Source organism: Phocoena phocoena, chromosome 11 (assembly GCF_963924675.1).
Source record: "Phocoena phocoena chromosome 11, mPhoPho1.1, whole genome shotgun sequence".
Classification (NCBI taxonomy): domain Eukaryota; kingdom Metazoa; phylum Chordata; class Mammalia; order Artiodactyla; family Phocoenidae; genus Phocoena; species Phocoena phocoena.
Genome location: NC_089229.1, coordinates 52,442,975 through 52,463,102, shown reverse-complemented (window position 1 = coordinate 52,463,102; position 20,128 = coordinate 52,442,975). Strand labels below are relative to the sequence as shown.

Here is a 20,128-nt window from a genome sequence, read left to right as displayed (position 1 = left end):
TACTTTTCCTCTCATTTCCTTTTTTTCTGAAACCTAGCTTTACTGAAATCAGTTCTCTTTTCCGAAACAGTAGACATTCTATTTCATTATTAATTCAGCAAACCTTTATTGATTATCGTTATGTGACAGGCACAATGGTGGGTTCTAGGGTCACAAAAGTAAGACACAAATCCTCAATTAGTATTCCAGAGGGGCTTATAATCTAGTAACGAAAGGAAGTATAGAGATAAAAATTACATTCTAAGTTGGCAACTGCTCTTACAGAAATAGGACCCAAGAGCACCAAATGCACAGATGATTGAGTAAGGCATACTGCCTAGGAAAATGGAGAAAGGCTTCACAGAGAGAGCGGCATTTGATCAACGTCTTAAACTTGGTGAGGTTTTACAGAGGAATTAGGAGAAGTGCATCCTTCTATATGTATGTAGAGAACAGCACAGGACCAGGGCCTGGGGTTCTGATCAAGGCTAGCACGTATCCAGGAAATGATGCTAGGGGAAGATGACGGTAGGTGGGGCTCTTGGCCCCCTCTTCACAACTCTTAACGGAAGTGAATTGTCATCGTAGGCCACCTCTTTCTGGCCTGGACCTAAAGCTCACATCAGTTACACAGCTGGCTGGGGTTAGGAGTATAGCCTATAACACGGCAAAGTGTACATAGTGGGATAACAGCTACCTGTGATCTAGAAAGGCACGTTGGGGGTGAGGGCTGCAGGCATGGAAGAATTTTGATTTTCAGTTTGAGGAACTGGTATGTTTTCATCTAAACAACTAAGGAAGCCAAGAGAGATTCTGTGTCAGGGATATGGCATAATCAGCTTTGTTTTTTGAGAGCATTGTGAGGAGTAAATTGGGATGAGAAGAAACCAGTCTTGGGGAACCTAGTGAGGAAGCTGGTGCATTAGTAATCTGGGTGATGATTTTTGCTCTACCATGAGTTATGGCCAGAGAGTATCTCCATACTTATAATGATATTGTCTTCAAAAAGATCTCATCCATGTAGATCAAGAATGAATCAAATGGCTTTTTGTTGTTTTATGAAAGGTCTGTTGGAAATTCAAAGCCAGGACATTCTTATTCAGTCCATCCTAATCAGATTGTAAGGCTTCTACTCCTTCATCTGATGGCTCTTTAGCCTGTTGGAGAAAAAAAAAAAAGCTAACAGTGATTCCAGGATTCTTGGGCTTACCTTAACTGTGCAGATGTGGGTTTGGACTGCCACCACAAAACAGGGTGATTGCAAGCAAATGCAAGTCACTGAGAGGTGTGTGTTGCCTCCTAATCTTCCCAAGATCTTAGCTTCTACCCCTTGAAGTATAAAGAAAGTGTCCTTATTGCCACTAGCTCCAAGACAGTGAAAATTATCTGGGAGGCAAAGAGAATTCTCTCTTCATTTCTTTAAACTGTGTCATATAAGGAACAGTTGAAGACAGTGGGAATGTTTGGTACAGAGAAAGTAAGCCTTAGCTAGGACATAGTAACTGTCTCAAATATTTGAAGACCTGTCATGTAGAAGATGACTTAGATTAACTAGCTCTACAAGTCTGTAAGTTAAGACTGACTGGTAGAACTTAAGTGGAGACAAGTTTTACTTTATTCTAAGGAAGACCTAACAGTCTAAAGTCAGCAAGGGCTTGCTCAGAATTAAGAGTTCTGCTTCTTTGTAGCTTTGCAGTGTTCTCTGGAATAGACTTTATCCTCCTTGGTATAATAGTACCTCAAACACAAGTATTCTAGAAAGTAAATCTTGAATTAGGTCGAAGTGACCATCTGAGACATACTGATTTGAAAGTTGCTATGAGTAGACTGTTACATTAGCATTTAGAAAAATGGAGGGTGACTTCATGAAATGAAACAAGGATATGATGCTGAGCTGATAATAGCATCATGACAGTTACATTTATGGAGTGCTTGGTATGTGCCAGGCACCTTGTTAAACACGTAACAATGGATATCTCATTTAATCCTCTTAAGAACCCTAGGGAGTATATTATTGGAATCTTCTCCATTTTTCAGATGAGGAAACAGCTCAGGGAAGTAAAGATATTTAAATAATCTGACCAATAAATAATCTGGATCTATGTTGATGGTTTGGGGTTTGTTTGTTTGTTTTTTCCTGCTTCAAGTAGGCTGTCACCCCGTGTACATTTGCCTACTAGCCATAGGTGTTTTCTCAAATTCTCTGGTAGTATTCAACGAACCAAGTTCTTGGTGAACAGGACACTTAGCCCATGGGAATTTGTTTTTTGGGTTTTTTTCTATTCCGTAAGCTACCTTTACTTAAATACATGGTTAATTCTATAGACCAATTAATGAGTTGTAGTTCTGAGATGGTACTATTAATATTAGGATAAATATATATCTTTAAAGGAAATTTCTGATTTAGGATAAATTCTTGAAGATTGGTTTATTAAATTTTGGGCTTGGTTCAAGAGTTATATAGAGAAATTTCACTTGGTTTAAATTGTTTGAATAAGCATAAATCAGACTGAATTGAAATTGTTTTGTTTACCTCTCTCACTAAAATGTAAGACCACTTTTCTATCTTTGGCACATAGAAGATACTCATATAAACTGGTAGAATGAATGACTGAATGCATGAGTGTGTACATGAATAAATGAACTTTTATCAGTATCTCAAAGAATCTCTGCCTTTTGCTTACTAATTCAATGAATGACTTATAAATGAGCAAATCTCCTACTTACTTTATTTAGTTTTGTAAACAGTCCCTGGATTTTTCTTACCACAGTGCCGTTAAGACTGAGGTCATGGGTTCCCTACACAATATGGTCTAGTTTGCTTGACCACAGGTTATACTCATAACCCCAGCCAACTGTGCCATAGATGTAAGCTTTTGGTCACACTGGATCTTTGCACAATCACATCTTTCACAGGAGAGAAAGACAGTTGTCTTTAGTGATAAATTAGTAGACTCAGGTTCATGTACTAAAGATGATGTATTATTATGATAATTGTTAAGGAATTATATTAAGGAATTGTTAATAAAGCTGAGTTATTACATTTTTGTTAAGCTCAGCGTATTGAAAAGTGGTCTGGAAGTGTATTTCTGCTAGTTTTTAGTTAATCATATTACAGTCTTAACCAGAGTTTCATAACGCATTCTGATTTTAATTAGGTAGGTTTGTTTATATCCACTACTGAGAATTATGCCTAAGTGATTATTCATTTAGAGGCACTGAAATGGTGTTTCCAGTGTATCGCCATTTTGAGTAGAGAAATATCCCTAGCATGAAAAATTGTGTTTCTTGAAGAGTTAAGGAAGTGCAAGCTGAAAATGATACTAATTGTTTCATCTACTTTATTCCCTGTAGGACTTAAAATTTCAGTCTTGAGTTACTTAATCTGTTCAAGTGCCCTTTATACCTGGGTGGTTATGAGTGACACTGGTGTACGTGACTTTGCACTTTTGCCTGCTCACAGGCTGAGCACAGTCGAATGCCACATTTGCCTAGCAGTTACATTAGTAAATATTCTAGGAGATGCCCCAGATATTTCCTTTAAGTTTTGTCTTGTTTCAAAATGAAGCTCTGGTTCCCCTGTATCTATGATTTTTTTTCTAACTTTCCCACATTTTCTAGTGACATGGAGTTTTTTTTTTTTTTGTGGTACGTGGGCCTCTCACTGTTGTGGCCTCTCCCGTTGCGGAGCACAGGCTCCGGACACACAGGCTCAGCGGCCATGGCTCACGGTCCCAGCCGCTCCACGGCATGTGGGATCTTCCCGGACCGGGACACGAACCCGTGTCCCCTGCATCGGCAGGCACACTCTCAACCACTGCGCCACCAGGGAAGCCCTGACATGGAGTTTTATCTAAAAGAATGTTGATTATTTTTCGCCTTAGGAATGCAGTAGATCATGAGGCTAATTCCATACACTGATACTTAGTTGTGATTTTAATAAGTACAAATCCATGTCCCTTGACAGATAGAAAGGAAATGTGCAACTACACTATAAATATTATAGCTTGCTTCAGGCCATTAAGCCCAGCCCCAATTTTTCCATTAGGCATTTTGGGGGATGCTGTTGCTGCTGTCTTCAGAGTTTACATGAATTAAGAGAATCTATTATTATAAAGACACATGAACACGAGGTCTTGGAAATGTAAAAGCACACACACCGTAGAGGTATGGCCTGACCCTTTTAACCAGAATTTCCGTCCAAGCGTGAGACACTATAATCATTTGCAGCCCTCTCATTAAATATTTAATCTGGTTTTCCTTCTTCTCTCTTAGTCTCACTCTGACTCAGCATAAGGTCAGGATTCCTTGACTGGTCATCACAATAGATTCACTTTAAAAATAACTCTGTGAGAGGCCAGAGGCCCTCTGAATTGGTCATTTAATCCAGCCATATAGATCACTTGATCGATTGCCCAATGTACTCAATTATGGTTGTATTAATTATGCTCTTCGTTCTGCCTTCCTTTCTCCCCTTTCTGGGAGGTTCCAGGGAGCAAGCCTGCTGTTCTCCAGGAACAGAGATACTGGCCAGGGTCCACCCAGTGTAGCACTTATCACAGTGCTCTGTATAGGAAGCTGTTTGGGCACACCTAGCTCCTCCATTAGACTGTGGACTCTGGAGGGAGGAAGCCATACCTTACTCACCTCTGGGTCCCATTCATTCATCAAAGGTATATCGAGCACCTACAGTGTGCCAGGCACCACGGCAGGCCCTGGGAACACAAAAGTGATTAGGACACGGTCCCTGCTTTCAAAGAAACCCTCTGTTTATGAAGAGAAAAAGAAACATGATGAGCGTAATAATAACGGGCGGCATCAGTTTAACACTCAACTGTGTGCTGGGTTTTGTGTTAAGTGTTTAATAAGGACCATCCCGATAAAACCCTGTGATGTAGAGGCTGTTGGTATCTCTGTTTTGCCATTGAGGACACTCACAAAACTATTTAACTTATGCACAGACAGGAGAGTTTGGAAACAGGCATCCAGTTTTAGAGTTTGAACAACTAACCACTAAATCATACAGCCTAGAAGTGATAATGAATGAATGTATTATACAGTCACAAAGAAGGGAGGGTCTAATTTCTTTATTTGAAGGACAAGGTGAAGTTACAAGAAAGTTTTCACAAAGTAGTAGCATGTAGGATTGTACTAGGCCAGAGAAGGAAGCAGAGTCTGGGCAATGAGGACGGCATGGGGAAGGCAGAGATGTGAAAGTAGAACCTGGGACTGAGCAGCTTATCAGGCTAAAGGATGTGGTTTGAGATTTGTGGAAGGTAAGGTAGACTAGTTTGACAGGGGAAGTTATGAGTGATTTAAGAAATTGTAACTCTATCCTGAAAAAAATATAGCAAGAATTTGATGGGTTTTAATCAGAGGAAGGACATAATTAGCTCTTCATCTTTTTTTGGTGGGGGGAGGTGCTGCACCACGCAGCTTACAGGATCTTAGTTCCCCGATAGGGATTGAACCCGTGCCCCCTGCGGTGGAAAGGCAGAGTCCTAAACACTGGACTGCCAGGGAGTTCCCTAGGTCTTTATCTTTAAAAAAAATTCTCATGACGTACCGAAAAACAGATCAACCAGAATAGATAAGATTGGTGGCTTCTCTTTCAAGGAGAAGAAGCAAGTCTTGGATGAACCCCAGATTCTGACATGAATGACACTATTGTCCTGGAAGTGATATAAATTCATTATAACCCTTTTAGAAAGTAATCTTCCAGTGTGAATCCAGGGTCTTTAAAATGTCAATACTTCTATCCTGGTAATTTCATGTCTGGGAATTGACACTAAGGCAACAGGGCAAAATGCAAGGTATGACTTTATTTATTTTATTTTATTTTTTTTTTTAACATCTTTCTTGGGGTATAATTGCTTTACAATGGTGTGTTAGTTTCTGCTTTATAACAAAGTGAATCAGCTATACATATACATATGCTCCCATGTGAAGGTATGACTTTAGAACAGCATTCATGATAATAGTTCAGGGTGATTAAAATATATTGGTGAAATTGAATGAATAAGTAAGTAATTGAATGATTGATGGAAAATAGTGGAAACATTGGAAACCGTAATAGAAGAATGGTTAATATACATTCACTGTGTAGTTATTTTAATCAATAATAATGTTCTGAAAATTATATAAGTACATGGGAAAATGTATGATAACTGGAAGAAAGCAGAGTAGAAAAAAGATACTTTATTATTATAGAATGATTACAACTCAGACCTCTGTTTAGATAAATAAACTTGAAGGAACTACACCCATCAAATTATAATGGTGGTAGTTTTGGCCTTCTGTTCTCTATTTTTCCAATATTATTCAATACACTTAATTCATTTTTTTTTTTTTTTTTGCGGTACACGGGCCTCTCACTGCTGTGGCCTCTCCCGCCGCGGAGCACAGGCTCCGGACGCGCTGGCCCAGCGGCCATGGCTCACAGGCCCAGCCGCTCCGCGGCATGTGGGATCCTCCCGGACAGGGGCACGAACCAGTGCCCCCTGCATCGGCAGGCGGACCCCCAACCACTGCGCCACCAGGGAAGCCCTTAATTCATTTTTATAATGAAAAAAGGTGGAAACTTCGGGACTGTTCATTTTGGACTTATGTTTGAATTGTCTGAAACATCAAAGTGATAATAAATAGGAAACAATTAGAAATTGACTTGGTATTCAACTCCGGGTTTACACATTGGAGACATTTAATAAATGTCAACTGAATGGAAGTTCTAACCATTTTCTTTCCCCTTGGGTCAGAATCCTAGAATCCTATTGCAATGCATTAGAAGTTTTTACCATCATTTGAACTTATATAGGCCCACAGAATGGGGGAAAAAAACCTGTTCGCTTTTTCAACTCCATACCTGAAGCAGTTGGAGGGGACTGCAACTGCTTTTCCCTGTGCAAAAGTAATTTTAATCAGCCAATCGCAAATAACATGAAAAATACTTTATTTCAAGCATATATCATTTCATAAAGTTATTTTTTTCTCTTGTACAAAGGGAGCATTGATTGCTTTCCTTAATACCCGTATCCTTTTTCTTACCTAGCAGCTCTTGGTCAAGGGTCAAGGGTCAAGGGTCTGCTCTCACTGTTTTCAAATTTTTAATGGAATGGAATCCAGAGGTATACTTAAACCTATTGAAGTTTGAGGGACTTTTGATAATCCAGATATTTTCTAAAGGGTTTCAGTGCATTAGTTGAGTATGTCAGCATCCTGTGTGCCACATCAGATGTGTTTTGTTTTAAGATTGCTTCTCTTGGGGTCCAGAGTCGTATTTAGAAGAAAGGACTGTTTTTCACTGTTACCGTAATAAATTGGAGACATGTTTAAAGTTGGGGGTGGGGATAACATGAGGTGATCTTGTCGTTGCTTCTATGCCGTGGGGACAGGGACCAAGCCCCCAGCACTCAGACTAGGACTTGATGTTGTCTGGCCCGGGTACCTGTGAACAAAAGGGTGTGCAGATTCATGCTTCACCCTTCAGTCACGTGGTCTAATGTTTCAGAGCACAGCCCAATTCTTTTAACAGTTTTTGCAGGCAAAAGGAGTGGTGCAGGGCGGGGAGAAAATGGTTAATTTCGAGGCTACTGACTAGGCCACGGAGAGTTTAGACTGTCATTCAAAGCGAACATCTAGGCGGAAACTTCAGTGATGTGTCATGAGGGTAGCTGGGGCTCTACCTACCTGAAAATAACTTGCCACCAACTTCTCACAGAATTTAAAGTTCCCACTGAAGCCTGGCTCCTTAACAGCCTCTTTCATGAGTTGTATATATCTTATCCCATTGGCTTGAGGAATTATCCATTTCCTAGTCGATGTTTGATTAATTCATCTGGTACCACCAGTAGTATACCCACGAAAATGGAACATAGATAAGTTCAGTGTACATGTGTGGCAAGGGTGTATGGATGTAAGAAGGGCTCAAGGGCTGGAGCACAATACTTGAGGCCCTTCCAAATCAGGGGTCACTTGGGTGGATCTAAAGGCCAGGGTAATGGGGAGTGGGGTGAAGGACATCCAATTCAATTCAACCGGTATCTGCCAAGCACTTCCTACGTGGAAGTCAATGGAATAAGTGTCCGTAGAGACCAAAAGAAGGAAGAATAGCACGTGGGCTTTTCACTCAAGGGAGTTAACCGTTACAGTGTCTGCGAAAGAATTAAATAATTATAACATTTGTGGGATGTTTACTGTGTGTTAGGTACCGTTCTGCGTTCTGTGTATGTGTCATCTGGTTAATGCTGTCATCGACCGGATGACGTAGGTACCATGACTACATTCCCGTTATAGATCTGGAAACTCAGGCACAGGGGAGTCCAAAGCCTTTGAGACTTCAGTCCCAGCATTCTGACTCCAGAGTCCTTGCTTCGAAGTGTTATTCTATACTGCCTCCCAGTCAGATGTTTTATATTTCAGGGCCTCCGAGGTGAACCAAAAATGTGAGAGTGTGCCCAGCAGAGAACAGTATGTCTGTTTTGCCAGACTTCCTCTACCTCGTTACCTGAAATCTTGTAAACTGTGAAATGTACAAAGAACCTTTTTGCTCTTGCAAGATATTTGACTTGGCTCGTTTAGCAGGCCCTTATCGCCCCAAACCCAAGTGTTCAATATGATCCTAAATATTCTTGGCTTGCAGTTAATTGGACCTAAGGGATTTTGGGGGTTATTGTTCTAAAGTCTTAGCCAAGAAATATTTTCTTTTTGGACTTGCTACCTGAAATGCGGGCAGCTGAGCAGAGTTACTTGGTAGCCTTTGATCCCATTAGAGAGTTCTGAATTGGTAGCTCAGATCCTTGAATGAAATATGATATTAAAATAACACCAAGCTGAAATCATAGGAGATTGCAGTGTAATGTATATAGTCAGAATAGCCAAGATTTAAGGGAAATAAATGAGTTTCAGTTGGCTTCATTTGCTCACTTGTGACTTTCCTTTCACCCTTCAGTGATTCTTAACCCACCTCTTCACATAGCAGGGACACAGCAAAACATAAAAATCTCTGACTCAAGTGTAGGGATTTAAAATCTTTCAGAGCTCGATAAACACCAGCACCCTTTATCACTCCAAGAAAACCCAGGGACAAATGCAGCTAACGAACTTGAATTTCTCGAAGTTTAGCTATTGCTCTGATGTCATCTTCCCACACTATTTTATGTTCACAAATTTTTGCTTCAGCACATGTGGCCTTTTTTAAGGGAGGCCTAACCCAATGACCTAGTGTTGGCAGATGGACTGTGTTTCATCTAGATCCTCTGATTTTATTAAGGGTGGTCTATGGGCCTTTCTTTTCTGCCCTCTCACCAGTGGCCAGCCTTTACCAAAGGCAGTAACTTCTTCAGCAAATCACACAAACAACAGTATTTCAGCTTATTTACAGATTCATTTAGCAAGTGCTGATTGGAAGCTTCCTTTGTGCCCAGGTGGGACCTGGACTAGTGTCTTCTTTAATTCCATACCCTCGGCACCTCACTTGCTTCACCCTAGTTCTGGCCTCGTGTCCAAGCACTGTGCAGGACACTGGGGTCGCAGAGCTGATACAGATATGGCTCTTACTCCCAGTCCTGACAGCCCAGTAGGAGACACATAAATGAACCGTGGATGTTGTTGTTATTGTCTCAAACTATAGATTAAGCCATGCTACACATTTTTTTCCATTTTCTGTACCTGACTAAATACTGAACTCAAAACAGGAAAAAAGGGCTTCCCTGGTGGCGCAGTGGTTGAGAGTCCGCCTGCCGATGCAGGGGACACGGGTTCGTGTCCCGGTCCGGGAGGATCCCACATGCCGCGGAGCGGCTGGGCCCACGAGCCATGGCCGCTGAGCCTGCGCGTCGGAGCCTGTGCCCCGCAGCGGGAGAGGCCACAGCAGTGAGAGGCCCGCGTACCGCAAAAAAAAAAAAAAAAAAAACAGGGAAAAAAAAATAATTTGGATATATGATTTCCTTTAAAGTTAACTTACAGATTTTGCTGAAAAAAAAAATTCAAATACTCCTCTGTCAAACCCTCAGAATTAGCCTAGGGAAGGATATCTTAAATGCTGTCATTTACCCACTGAGTGGAAAAGTAAAACTCTCTTTTTTGTCTTAATGAAAAAATAACAATAATAAATGCAGAGGCAAAAAGTATGTGGAGCATAAGTGGCCTTACCAACTCACTACTGTGAAAGTGTTTTCTTAAAATTAAAATTGTAGTCAGTCAAAGGGAGAGAGAAGTATCATATGATATCCCTTATATGTAGAATCTTTAAAAGTGATGTAAATGAACTTATTTATAAAACAGAAACAGACTCACAGACAAAGAAAACAAACTTATGGTTACCAAAGGGGAAAGAGGTGGGGAGGGATAAATTAGGAGTTTGTGATTAGCAGACAGAAACTACTATATATAAAATAGATAAACAACAAGATCCTACTGTATAGCACAGGGAACTATATTCAATATCTTTTAATAATCTATAATGGAAAAGAATCTGAAAAAGAACATATATATATATATATATATACACACACATACATACATATACATATACACTATATATACATATATATATGTATATGTATAACTGAATCACTTTGCTATACACCAGAAACTAACACAACATTGTAAATCAACTATGCGTTAATTAAAAAAAATTTTTGTCGTCAGTCATGTAGTTATTTTGGAAAGGGAGAGTAAATTTCCCTTTTGGTTTCTAACTTACCTTCTGGGGACTCACACTGCAAAATTCCCTTGTGATGGTACTGAGATGGGAAGCAAGATGCTGGAATTCATCTTTTCATGACTTAAGTTCTGCAACTCAACTTTTGAGCAAGCACGATGCTTCACCCTCCTTTTTCTCACTCTTGATAAAGTCTGATTTGGATGGTGGGAGAGCCATTCACACTGTCCACTTCTTTGCTTCTGTCCAGCCAGTGGTAACCATTGGTGCACACATCTAGCATTTAGAAAGGGCCATTTGATCAAAGATGTTTATTGTATCAGGGTCGTGCTGGCCTTCCATTGTGTTATACACATTGTTCTATTTTCAGTCAGTGGACTTCTTAAGATGTAAGTCATCTAGAGACAAGTTTCTGTTACAGTTTTTAATATTAATTTTTTCTCATTGCAGAGCAAAGAGATTGCATTCCAACTTCATGAGGACTTAATGAAGGTTCTTAACGAGCTCTATACGGTAAGCACGTAATCTTTCTTTCGGAAAAATCTTTGGTTTAGAATTCTGGTTTGCAGAAACACTTCTCTTATTAGAACTCATTCCAAGCTAAAGTGTTGATGGATGCTTGTCTGGTTGAAATGTGGAACCGAGTGGATAGATGGCACGAGACTGTTTCAAGTAAATATGTATATGCAGTCAGAACACTTTAAGAAACTGGACTATAGTTGTCCCCAAAAGAATGCTTTTATATGGTTGGATTATATGTGATCTATTCATATATTCAGTTCCAGAATGTTGAGGGGGAGGGGTATCTATTTTTCCTTCTTGGCAATAGTTTGCTTTTCTGAATTTAAGTTTTTTCAGGTTAATGCATATAATCAGAAGAAATTAAAGATTAACTATTAAAAAAACAAAATCAGTGATTAGTCATATGCCTATGTATATTTTGTTTTATAATTAATGATATTATTAAATACAAATTCCTTTTGGAGGAATTTAACGAGTTTTTATTTTATAAGAGAACAACATAATGAGAATTGAGTAATGTTAATTTGTTCTAACTATAGATGTTTGCATTTTCATTACACAAGATTATTTGAATTTTTCTTTACAGGCAAATTAAACCTGAAACTTATTAAAATGTGTTTCTTGATTTACAAATTCATTTGCTCCTAAAAAGGAAGTATGTAAAATACAGTTTTGTGAATTAAATTGCTTTTAATGCTCCACTGATACTTGCTAATTAAAAGAACCTGTAGTTTTAAACTTTATAAAATGAGTGATATTCTTATAAAATCCACTTTCCAGTTTTATTCTACATGTGTGATAAATTTGTGTTTTTATGCAGCATGTTTGCTACACCTGTGCTTTTGAATTAACTTGACAGTTTCTAATTGCTTGTTCCTCCTTCAGAAACCTTTAACTTTATGTGCAAAAGCCTCGTGTTATAAGGTCATATCCATATAAAAGGCCATTTATTAGCCCACGCTTGGTGTGATTTATTAATTTCTGATAACCTAAGGTATCAGCCATTTCTAGAAATCCTGGATGTAGAATTTAAAAGTTAAATCAGCATTGTGCCTCTGAGACTTCCACAGAAGAAATTCTGTCTTCTTCCATTGAACTATTTTAAGATGAGGGCTTCATGGCACCTTCCTTGTGGTTCCCTTTGCTTGGGCATTGTTTTACCTAGAAATATAAATCAGTCTCTAATACTTTAAAAAATAAATCTGGTTGTCATGGCATCATAAACAAGAGCCTGTTGTTTATGGTCTGCAACTAGTAATACTAGTCAGAGCAACACTGGCGAAGATAAACTTGACTGTTGAATACAAGAAAATTTGGTAGAATGTCATGAAAATTTTATCTCAGTGAGGGATGTGTATAGAGAAATTCCTCCTGGATTCAGCCTATCAAGTGGAATTAGACATCTAGGAGACTCTATAGTTGAATCAAGTAAGTTGATAACTCCTCAAACCTCTCATCAGTATCAGTCTGAAAGGCTGAAGGAGCCAGATTCTAGAAAAGGTCACCAGAGTTTAAATAACCCTGTCAGTCATTTAATCTCTGAATCAGTTGAGGAATCAAGGCATAGAGGAGACAGGCAATGAGGTTTTAATTAGGTAGTCTGTAGATCACTTTGAGCTCTTGGGAGATAATTTTACTTTAACCAAACCAGAGAGCATGCACATTTGAGGTCAGATGTCATGTTCTGTGGGGAAAGACCATCTTATTATACACACACACACAGACACACACACACTTTTTACTCTGAAAGATGGACTCTCTTGCAATTTAAATTCAGATACATAAATTCTGTCATGTTCAAATGAAATCTATCCATTCTGTATATTCAGTTTACATTCAGAAAGGAAGAAAAAGTGAGGAGTGTTTGAACAGGGGACCAAGGTTTGGGGGAATGCGGTTTAGGTTCTTTATTCATCCGCTGACTGGTCACGAATAAATTACCTTCTGAGTTGCATCATGCATAGAAGTTGTTACAACTGATGACATAATAATGATTGTTGAAGTAAGGTGTAAAATATGTAGCCTGAGTGAATTGAGGCTGCAATTTTATTGCCTTTTCAAACAAATATCCACTCCTCCCTTTCTCACAACCCTTGATACTCCTTGGGAGTTGAAGGTGAGCTCCTTTTTGAGAGGTACATTAACTTCCTTGAACCAGAGGAATGCTTATTATTAAATTACAGTCCAACCTTAGTGGTGGGCAGTAGCCTTATGTGTGGGCTTCCCTGCCCCAAGATAGTTCTCTCACAGGTCTATTGATTATTCCAAGCATTCTATCAGAAGGCTTTGTCTTAAATAAAATACAAATGCCCAGGACAAATAGAAAGAGATGGACCATTTCTACCTTAAAATGAACCGAGTTTCATCAGATTCTTTGAGAACAGGTTGTATCCATGGGGCATGAAGGCCTGGACCTCTGAGCAGGAGAGAGAGGATGGTGGCATCTGAGTGCCATCTGGAAGGAGAGGAAAGGCTTTGAAGACATGCATCTCTTTTTCTATATTTTCGCCTCAACCTTGCCTTTATTTACAGAAACAGGGCCTCAGAGTGGTTTTGAACCTACCACATGGGCCAGCCACAGCAGTTAGGATTACTTGGGCCTTGAGTAACAGAGGTACTCAGAATAATGGCGTAAACAAGATAGAAGTTTACCCTCTCTCTCACATAAAAGAAGTTCAGAGGTTGGCAGCACAGGACTGGTATGGAGGTTACATAAAGCCATCAAAGAGTCGGGCTCCCCCTAATACGCTGTTCAGAGAAACATAATTGTATCTTTGTTCTTAGAGTTCAAGATAGTTGCTGGAGCTCTAGCCATTACATCTGCTTTCCTGAAATGGAGAAAGGAGATTCCAACAGAATGGAGAAAGGAAAGAAGGGCAGGTCCTCTGTCTCTTACGAAGACTTAATGAAGGTTCCATATAACACTTTCATATACACCTCATTGGCCAGAACTTAGAAACACAGTTTCACAGGCTTCAAGGAAGTCTGGGAGTTATAGTCTTTTAGTTGGCCAACTAACTGACAGTTAAAAATTGAGGATTTTGTTAATTTGAGAGAGAGAGGGAGATATTTTTTAGGTAACTAGACATGCCTTTCAAAGTAGCTAACATTTATTAAATGCTTATTATATATGGCTAGTTATTGTGCGAAGCACACGCATTATTTTCTGTAATCCTCACAGTGTCTCTACGAGGCAGATACTATCATTATCCCCATTTCACAGATGAGGAAACTAAGGCTCAGAGAGGCTTGCCTAGGTTGCACGATAAGTAGTAGAGTGGGATCTCAAGTCCAGGTCTGGCTCCAGAGCCTCTGTGGGTCTGTCATTTTATCTCTGTTGCCATAGTTTTGGGAAACCATTCTCTAACAAAGATCTTTAAATGTTAATGCCACCCTAACAAACACAGAGCACCTAAGCCGTTTATCACTTGCTCCTTTGTTTTTTTTTTAAATCAGTGGCATTAATGTTGCTTTAACAAAAACATAGGTGAAAAATTGAACATGTGCCTCACTGGCAACCTGTACTTCTTAGAAATGTTCATTTAAATGATCTAACAAAAAGGAAAAAGAAATAAAATGAAAAAATACAAAACCAACAACAGAAAAAACTAAAAAGTTAAAATTTTAAAAACTAAAAGTTAAAATTTAGTTTAAAAAAGTCCCATAACAGATGGGACTCACTGGGCTAAAAAGTAAGAGTGAACCGAGATCTTCAAATTCCCTTTCTAAGTCTAATCCACTAATTAACTTCCTTTTCAGTTTAACATGTGAAAGAGAACTAAAGTAGGGTTAAGAAAGCAGGGAGACTGCTGTGCTTTAAGGAAACAGAATTGACTGGACTCACATTGAACTTGAATTTGAATCTCAGCTCACTTAGCCAATCTGGGCATCTGTATTAGTCTGGGAGAAACAGAACCAACAGGAGATTAGATAGATAGATAGACAGATAGATAGATAGATAGATATGGGAGAGAAATTGATTATAAGGAGTTGATTCGTGCGGTGTGGAGGCTGAGAAGTCCCCAAATCAGCAGGCAGCAAGCTGGAGAGCCAGAAGGTAGTTCCAGTCCGTCCAAAGGCCTGAGAACCAGGAGAGCTGATGGTGTAAGTTCCAGCCCGAGTTCAAGTCCAAAGCAGGAGAAGACCATGTCTCTCCTCGAAGACAGGCAGAGAGAGCAAATGCTCTCTTACTCAGCTCTTTATTCTATTCAGGCCCTCAACGTATTGGATAAGGCTCACCCATGTTGTTAGGAAAACTAGTTTATTTATTCCACAGTTTTTGAATGCCTCCTACCATGCCAGCTACTTGTAGATGTACTGGGGATGTATAATAGATGTGAATAAAAACAGACCCTGTTACTTCCTCTCAGGGCATTTATATTCTAGGGAGGAGAAACAGACAATAAACAAGTAAATATATAGTATGGCAGGTGTAAGTGCTAAGAGAAAACATAAAGCTGAGTTAATACAGATTAAGCATTCAGAACAGTGCCCGGCACATAGTAAATGCTTAATAAATGGAGGTAGTTAGTGTCATCCTCATTGTCATCTTCCTCATCATCGGTGAAGTGGGGATGGCAACAGCTCCTTGTCTGCCTCTCAGCGTAAAGGTGGAGATCAGGGATGATATTAATAGTAATTTCAGATGGTTTTTATATATATACATGGTTTTTCCTTGTAATCAGTATATATTAGTTTTGTACAAAAAGAAAAAGGATGGTAACTTCCTGTAAGAAAACCAAATCAATACGAAATGTGAACAGGGCTGTGACTGGGTTAGTGGAGAAGTGAAAAGGCAAAAATGGAAAAATGGTGACCCAAAAGGTTAAAAGGAACATTCAAACCAAAATTGGCCTTCATCAGTCTGGTAAGGGGCTCATCATAAAACAGTGGTTTGAAGTGTTAAGCCTGTCCCCTCAGACCAAAATCTCAAAAGGTTATGCTGTATTTTAGGGGAAAAACAATTATTTGTCCTATATTAATGTTTCTTTACTTTGCCTAGGTTTTACAGCATTATACTCAGTGTTTTGAAAAACAAGGCGCTTACCATCCTCAGTAAGCAAATTCTAACGGAGATTAACACAGATGTCATGGTAAATCCACGTGAAATTGATTGTTAATTATATGTAATTGATGATTACTCTCTCCATACATCAGTGACACACATGGCTAGCCAGAGGCAAGAGATAATCCATCTTCAAACTCCATTAAATTAAGAGGAAAGAACTGAGAAAATGAAGATTTATCCAACCCTTACCATGAGGCACATGCAGGATCCCATTCATTTCTCACAGCAGTCCTATGAGGCAGGTATTCCTAATCCCAAGGTTACTAATGGGAGCCGGGGCTCCAGATAATTAGCTCAGGGTCACACAGATAGTAAATGAATGCTCCAAAATCTCAGCCCAGTTCCATCCCCAAGGCCCATCAGTTCCCCACTGCACAGCCGCCTTCGGGAAGGATGTGCAGGACAGGTGGGGAGAAGAAGGGTGGAGCCTGATCTAAGAGCTAAAACTCAGAGTTGAAACTTTTATACCGCACGCTCTGATTGCCACTTATAAAAACTTGATTGAGTTTTCCACATTGTCGATGTGGGTTACAAAATGGGCAAACCCAAACGGCTTTGGGTTTGCACACTCAGCTTTAATATTAGGATATGTTCATTTGGGGGGCAGCCTCTTTAAAACATAGCTTTTCATATAGCTGTAGTGTTCTATGTGTCAACACCACCTGTTTAGCTGTGTGTTCTCACATGGTGATTAGTGCTAAGTATCCGTTACTGGCTATTCCATGCACCTTTGTTTTCTGCCTTCTGAGCTCTAGCTCTAATTTGCCTAACAAATACAAACAGAGAACAGAAGCTGTCCCAGTACAAACCCAAGTCTTTTGAGCCTCTTGTACAGGAGTTATTTGGAAAACAGGGTTTCTGAATGCACACAGGTATCCACGCTGGCCTTTACATATCTTTGAACCAGTTTAAAATGTTAAAATAAAAAGCTAATTATTTTTAGAGGAGATGGGAGGGAAGACACTGTTTATTATTTCAAGCCCTTCTTAGAAAACTCCACCTCTGAGGACTGCTGAGGAAAGCTTCCTTGGCTGGCTTTGTGAGCCTCCCACAGACCAGGAGCTAATGCATTCTTCTATAAGAAGAAACATGCCCCAGGCAAGGTTGAAAGGTCATTCTGAAAAAGCCCAAGATACTTGCCACATCCTATCAGAAGATTTTTCCCTGTGCCTCCAAGAGGTTTTTGGGTTTTTTTGTTTTGTTCTGGTTAAGTATTTATTTTAGCTCAAGGACATTTGAAGTATTTGAAATATATATTTCTGTAGTGAAAATGCAAATTCATTGCTTTGAGAGGGACTACAAAGAGGTCTGAGTCTCAGAACACAACACTGAACAAAGAGAAATAAGGCATGAGGATATGTAAAAGGCTCCCCCAAATGAAAACCTCTCTGGAATACCACATTCTCCGTGATGCCACCTGGAAAACTTTTAAAAAGCAGTCTATTTAGAGATCCTGGGCTGACAAAGTGTTTCCATATATCCTTGCCCTGGCTTTATTACTAGACACTTAGATGGAAAGAAAGAGAGGTATTGGGATCACATGACTCCCTGCCAACTTCTGAATTCTAATCTTGGCCTTGACACAGACTGACTTTAGAGACCAGACACAGACTGACTTTAGAGACCAGGTTCAGTAGTTTAACCTGGATTCCTCTTCCTGCCAAAACGATTGAGATTAATAAAATTTCCATTGGAAGACTCTCTAAAGACAGCTGTTGTTTTTTTCTTTAATTTTTTAAAAAAATGTTATTGAAATATAGTCGATTTACAGTGTTGTGTTATTTTCAGGTGTACAGAAAAGTCATTCGGTTGTTTATATATTATATATATTCTTTTTTTTACATTCTCTTCCATTATACGTTATTACAAGATTTTGAGTATAGTTCCCTGTGCTATACAGTAGGTCCCTGTTGGTTATCTATTTTATATAGAGTAATGTGTATATGTTAATCCAAAACTCCTAATTTATCCCTACCCCCGCCAGGACATCTGTTTGATAAGAACTTTATATGTAGATGTCTTTTAGGGTACCCTGCTAATTAATGAGGTGAAATGCTCACTAGCTCCTGCTTGGAATTTTTCTTCTCTCTCTGAGATTTGAGCATTAGTTACGGTTGGTGCTTATGAACTACAAATAAAACTGTCTTTTAAAAGAAGTGAACAGTATGGACCGAAAACAAGTATTTGGCTTAGAAATGAAAAAACAAAAACGTGTTAGAAAGTATAGTTTAGTAAAAACAAAACATTTCTAAAGCATGTTTCATATCAAGAATCCTTCTCAGAGTATTTTATCCAAACTACTACATTCTGAAATATAGTAGTATGACTAAAATGATTAGAATGCTTTAATAACAGACAATCCGAATGTTTCATTTGTATTGGGTCATTAAGGTACTTAGCTTTGTTTATCATTATTCATCAAAACCAAATATATAAGACATATACATAGAATAAATCATGGGCATTTTCCTTAGATTTATTGTCTCAAAATGGACTAGAAATGTTGACCAGTAAAAATCATGTGAAGGGAATGAAGATCTACATCTGTTGATCCGGGTGATCCATTTCAACATATCTTAACTCACTTGATTATCTGATAGAATTTTAGCACTGAATGGGCCTTTAGAAATGATCAAATTAACCTCCTCATTTAGGGAGACCATCACAGAGACTCAGATTAAGTGATTAACTAAAGTCCCAGGTTGGAACTGTAACCCAGGTTTTTATTTTAATTCAAATTAGTAAATAGGGCCCTACTATGTATGTGCTACTGTGATGGGAGCTTTAGGCAAGACAGTACCAGAAGTCTGGCAAATAAAAGCTGAACGAGGACTAAATAGCAACAGCTAACCCATATCTGGTACTATTCTAAGCAATTTATATAATTAGCTCTTTAAATTCTTCCAACAGCCCTACAGGGTACATGAGGCACAGAAAGGTTAAGTACTTTGCCCAAGGTCACACAGCTAGGAAGTCTCAGACCAAGCAGAGTCAAAAGGCTCAGCTCGCACACTGTACTCACTTTTGCTTAATAGATTTATTTATTTTATTAATTTAATTTTGTCTGTGTTGGGTCTTCGTTGCTGCGCACGGTCTTTCTCTAGTTGCGTCAACTGGCGGCTACTCTTCGTTGCCGCGGGCGTGCTTCTCATTGCGGTGGCTTCTCTTGTTTCAGAGCACAGGCTCTAGGCACACGGGCTTCTGTAGTTGTGGCACGAGGGCTCAGTAGTTGTGGCTCGCAGGCTCAGTAGTTTTGGCACACGGGCTTAGTTGCTCCGTGGCATGTGGGATCTTCCCGGATCAGGGGTTGAACCCGTGTCCCCTGCATTGGCAGGCGGATTCTTAACCACTGCGCCACCCAGGAAGACCCAGTACTCCCTTTTTAATGGTGATTATAACTTAAGGCAGACCATTATGTACCAACAGAAAGGTTCAGCTAGAGGGCTTTGGAGTTTCAAAGAGAGAGGTCCACCCTGAGGATTAAGAAAAATTCAGAGAGGAAAGGGTCTGAAAATGGACAGGATTGTACAAGTAGGACAGATGGAGAGAAGTTGGGGAAGGTTTTTGAGGCAATAGCAATGTAAGCCAAGGCATCCAATTAGGACGAACACAGGCGTATTCATAGAATTTCCCTCTGGAGCCACATCTAGAGAGTAAAGGGAAAAAAATCAGAAGTTGAAAGATTTCAGGAGAGTACCAAATGAGATTCTAAACGACATAAGCAGCAAAACATGGTTAGACATCTGGTCAAAAGCAATTAGAAAGCTCAGAAATCTTTCTTGCATAGATTAACAAAGGCCTCTCACCTTTCTTCTTTTTTTCTCTCTTCTTTTTAATAAGTGGAGTGAGAGGTATTGAATTTGAGAAACAGGTTTTTGTGTCAAGTTCTAAACCATTTT

At 39.3% G+C, this 20,128-nt stretch overlaps 1 protein-coding gene across 2 annotated transcripts in view; it reads left to right on the top strand.

Moving 5' to 3' along the window:
• The window catches only part of SRGAP1 (SLIT-ROBO Rho GTPase activating protein 1), a 270,991-nt gene that overhangs the window by 149,328 nt on the left and 101,535 nt on the right, over positions 1–20,128 (top strand). For both annotated transcript variants that reach the window (XM_065888084.1, XM_065888085.1), the window contains exon 4: positions 11,090–11,152. In XM_065888084.1, coding sequence (XP_065744156.1) covers positions 11,090–11,152 — 63 coding nt within the window. The remainder of the gene's footprint in view (positions 1–11,089; positions 11,153–20,128) is intronic.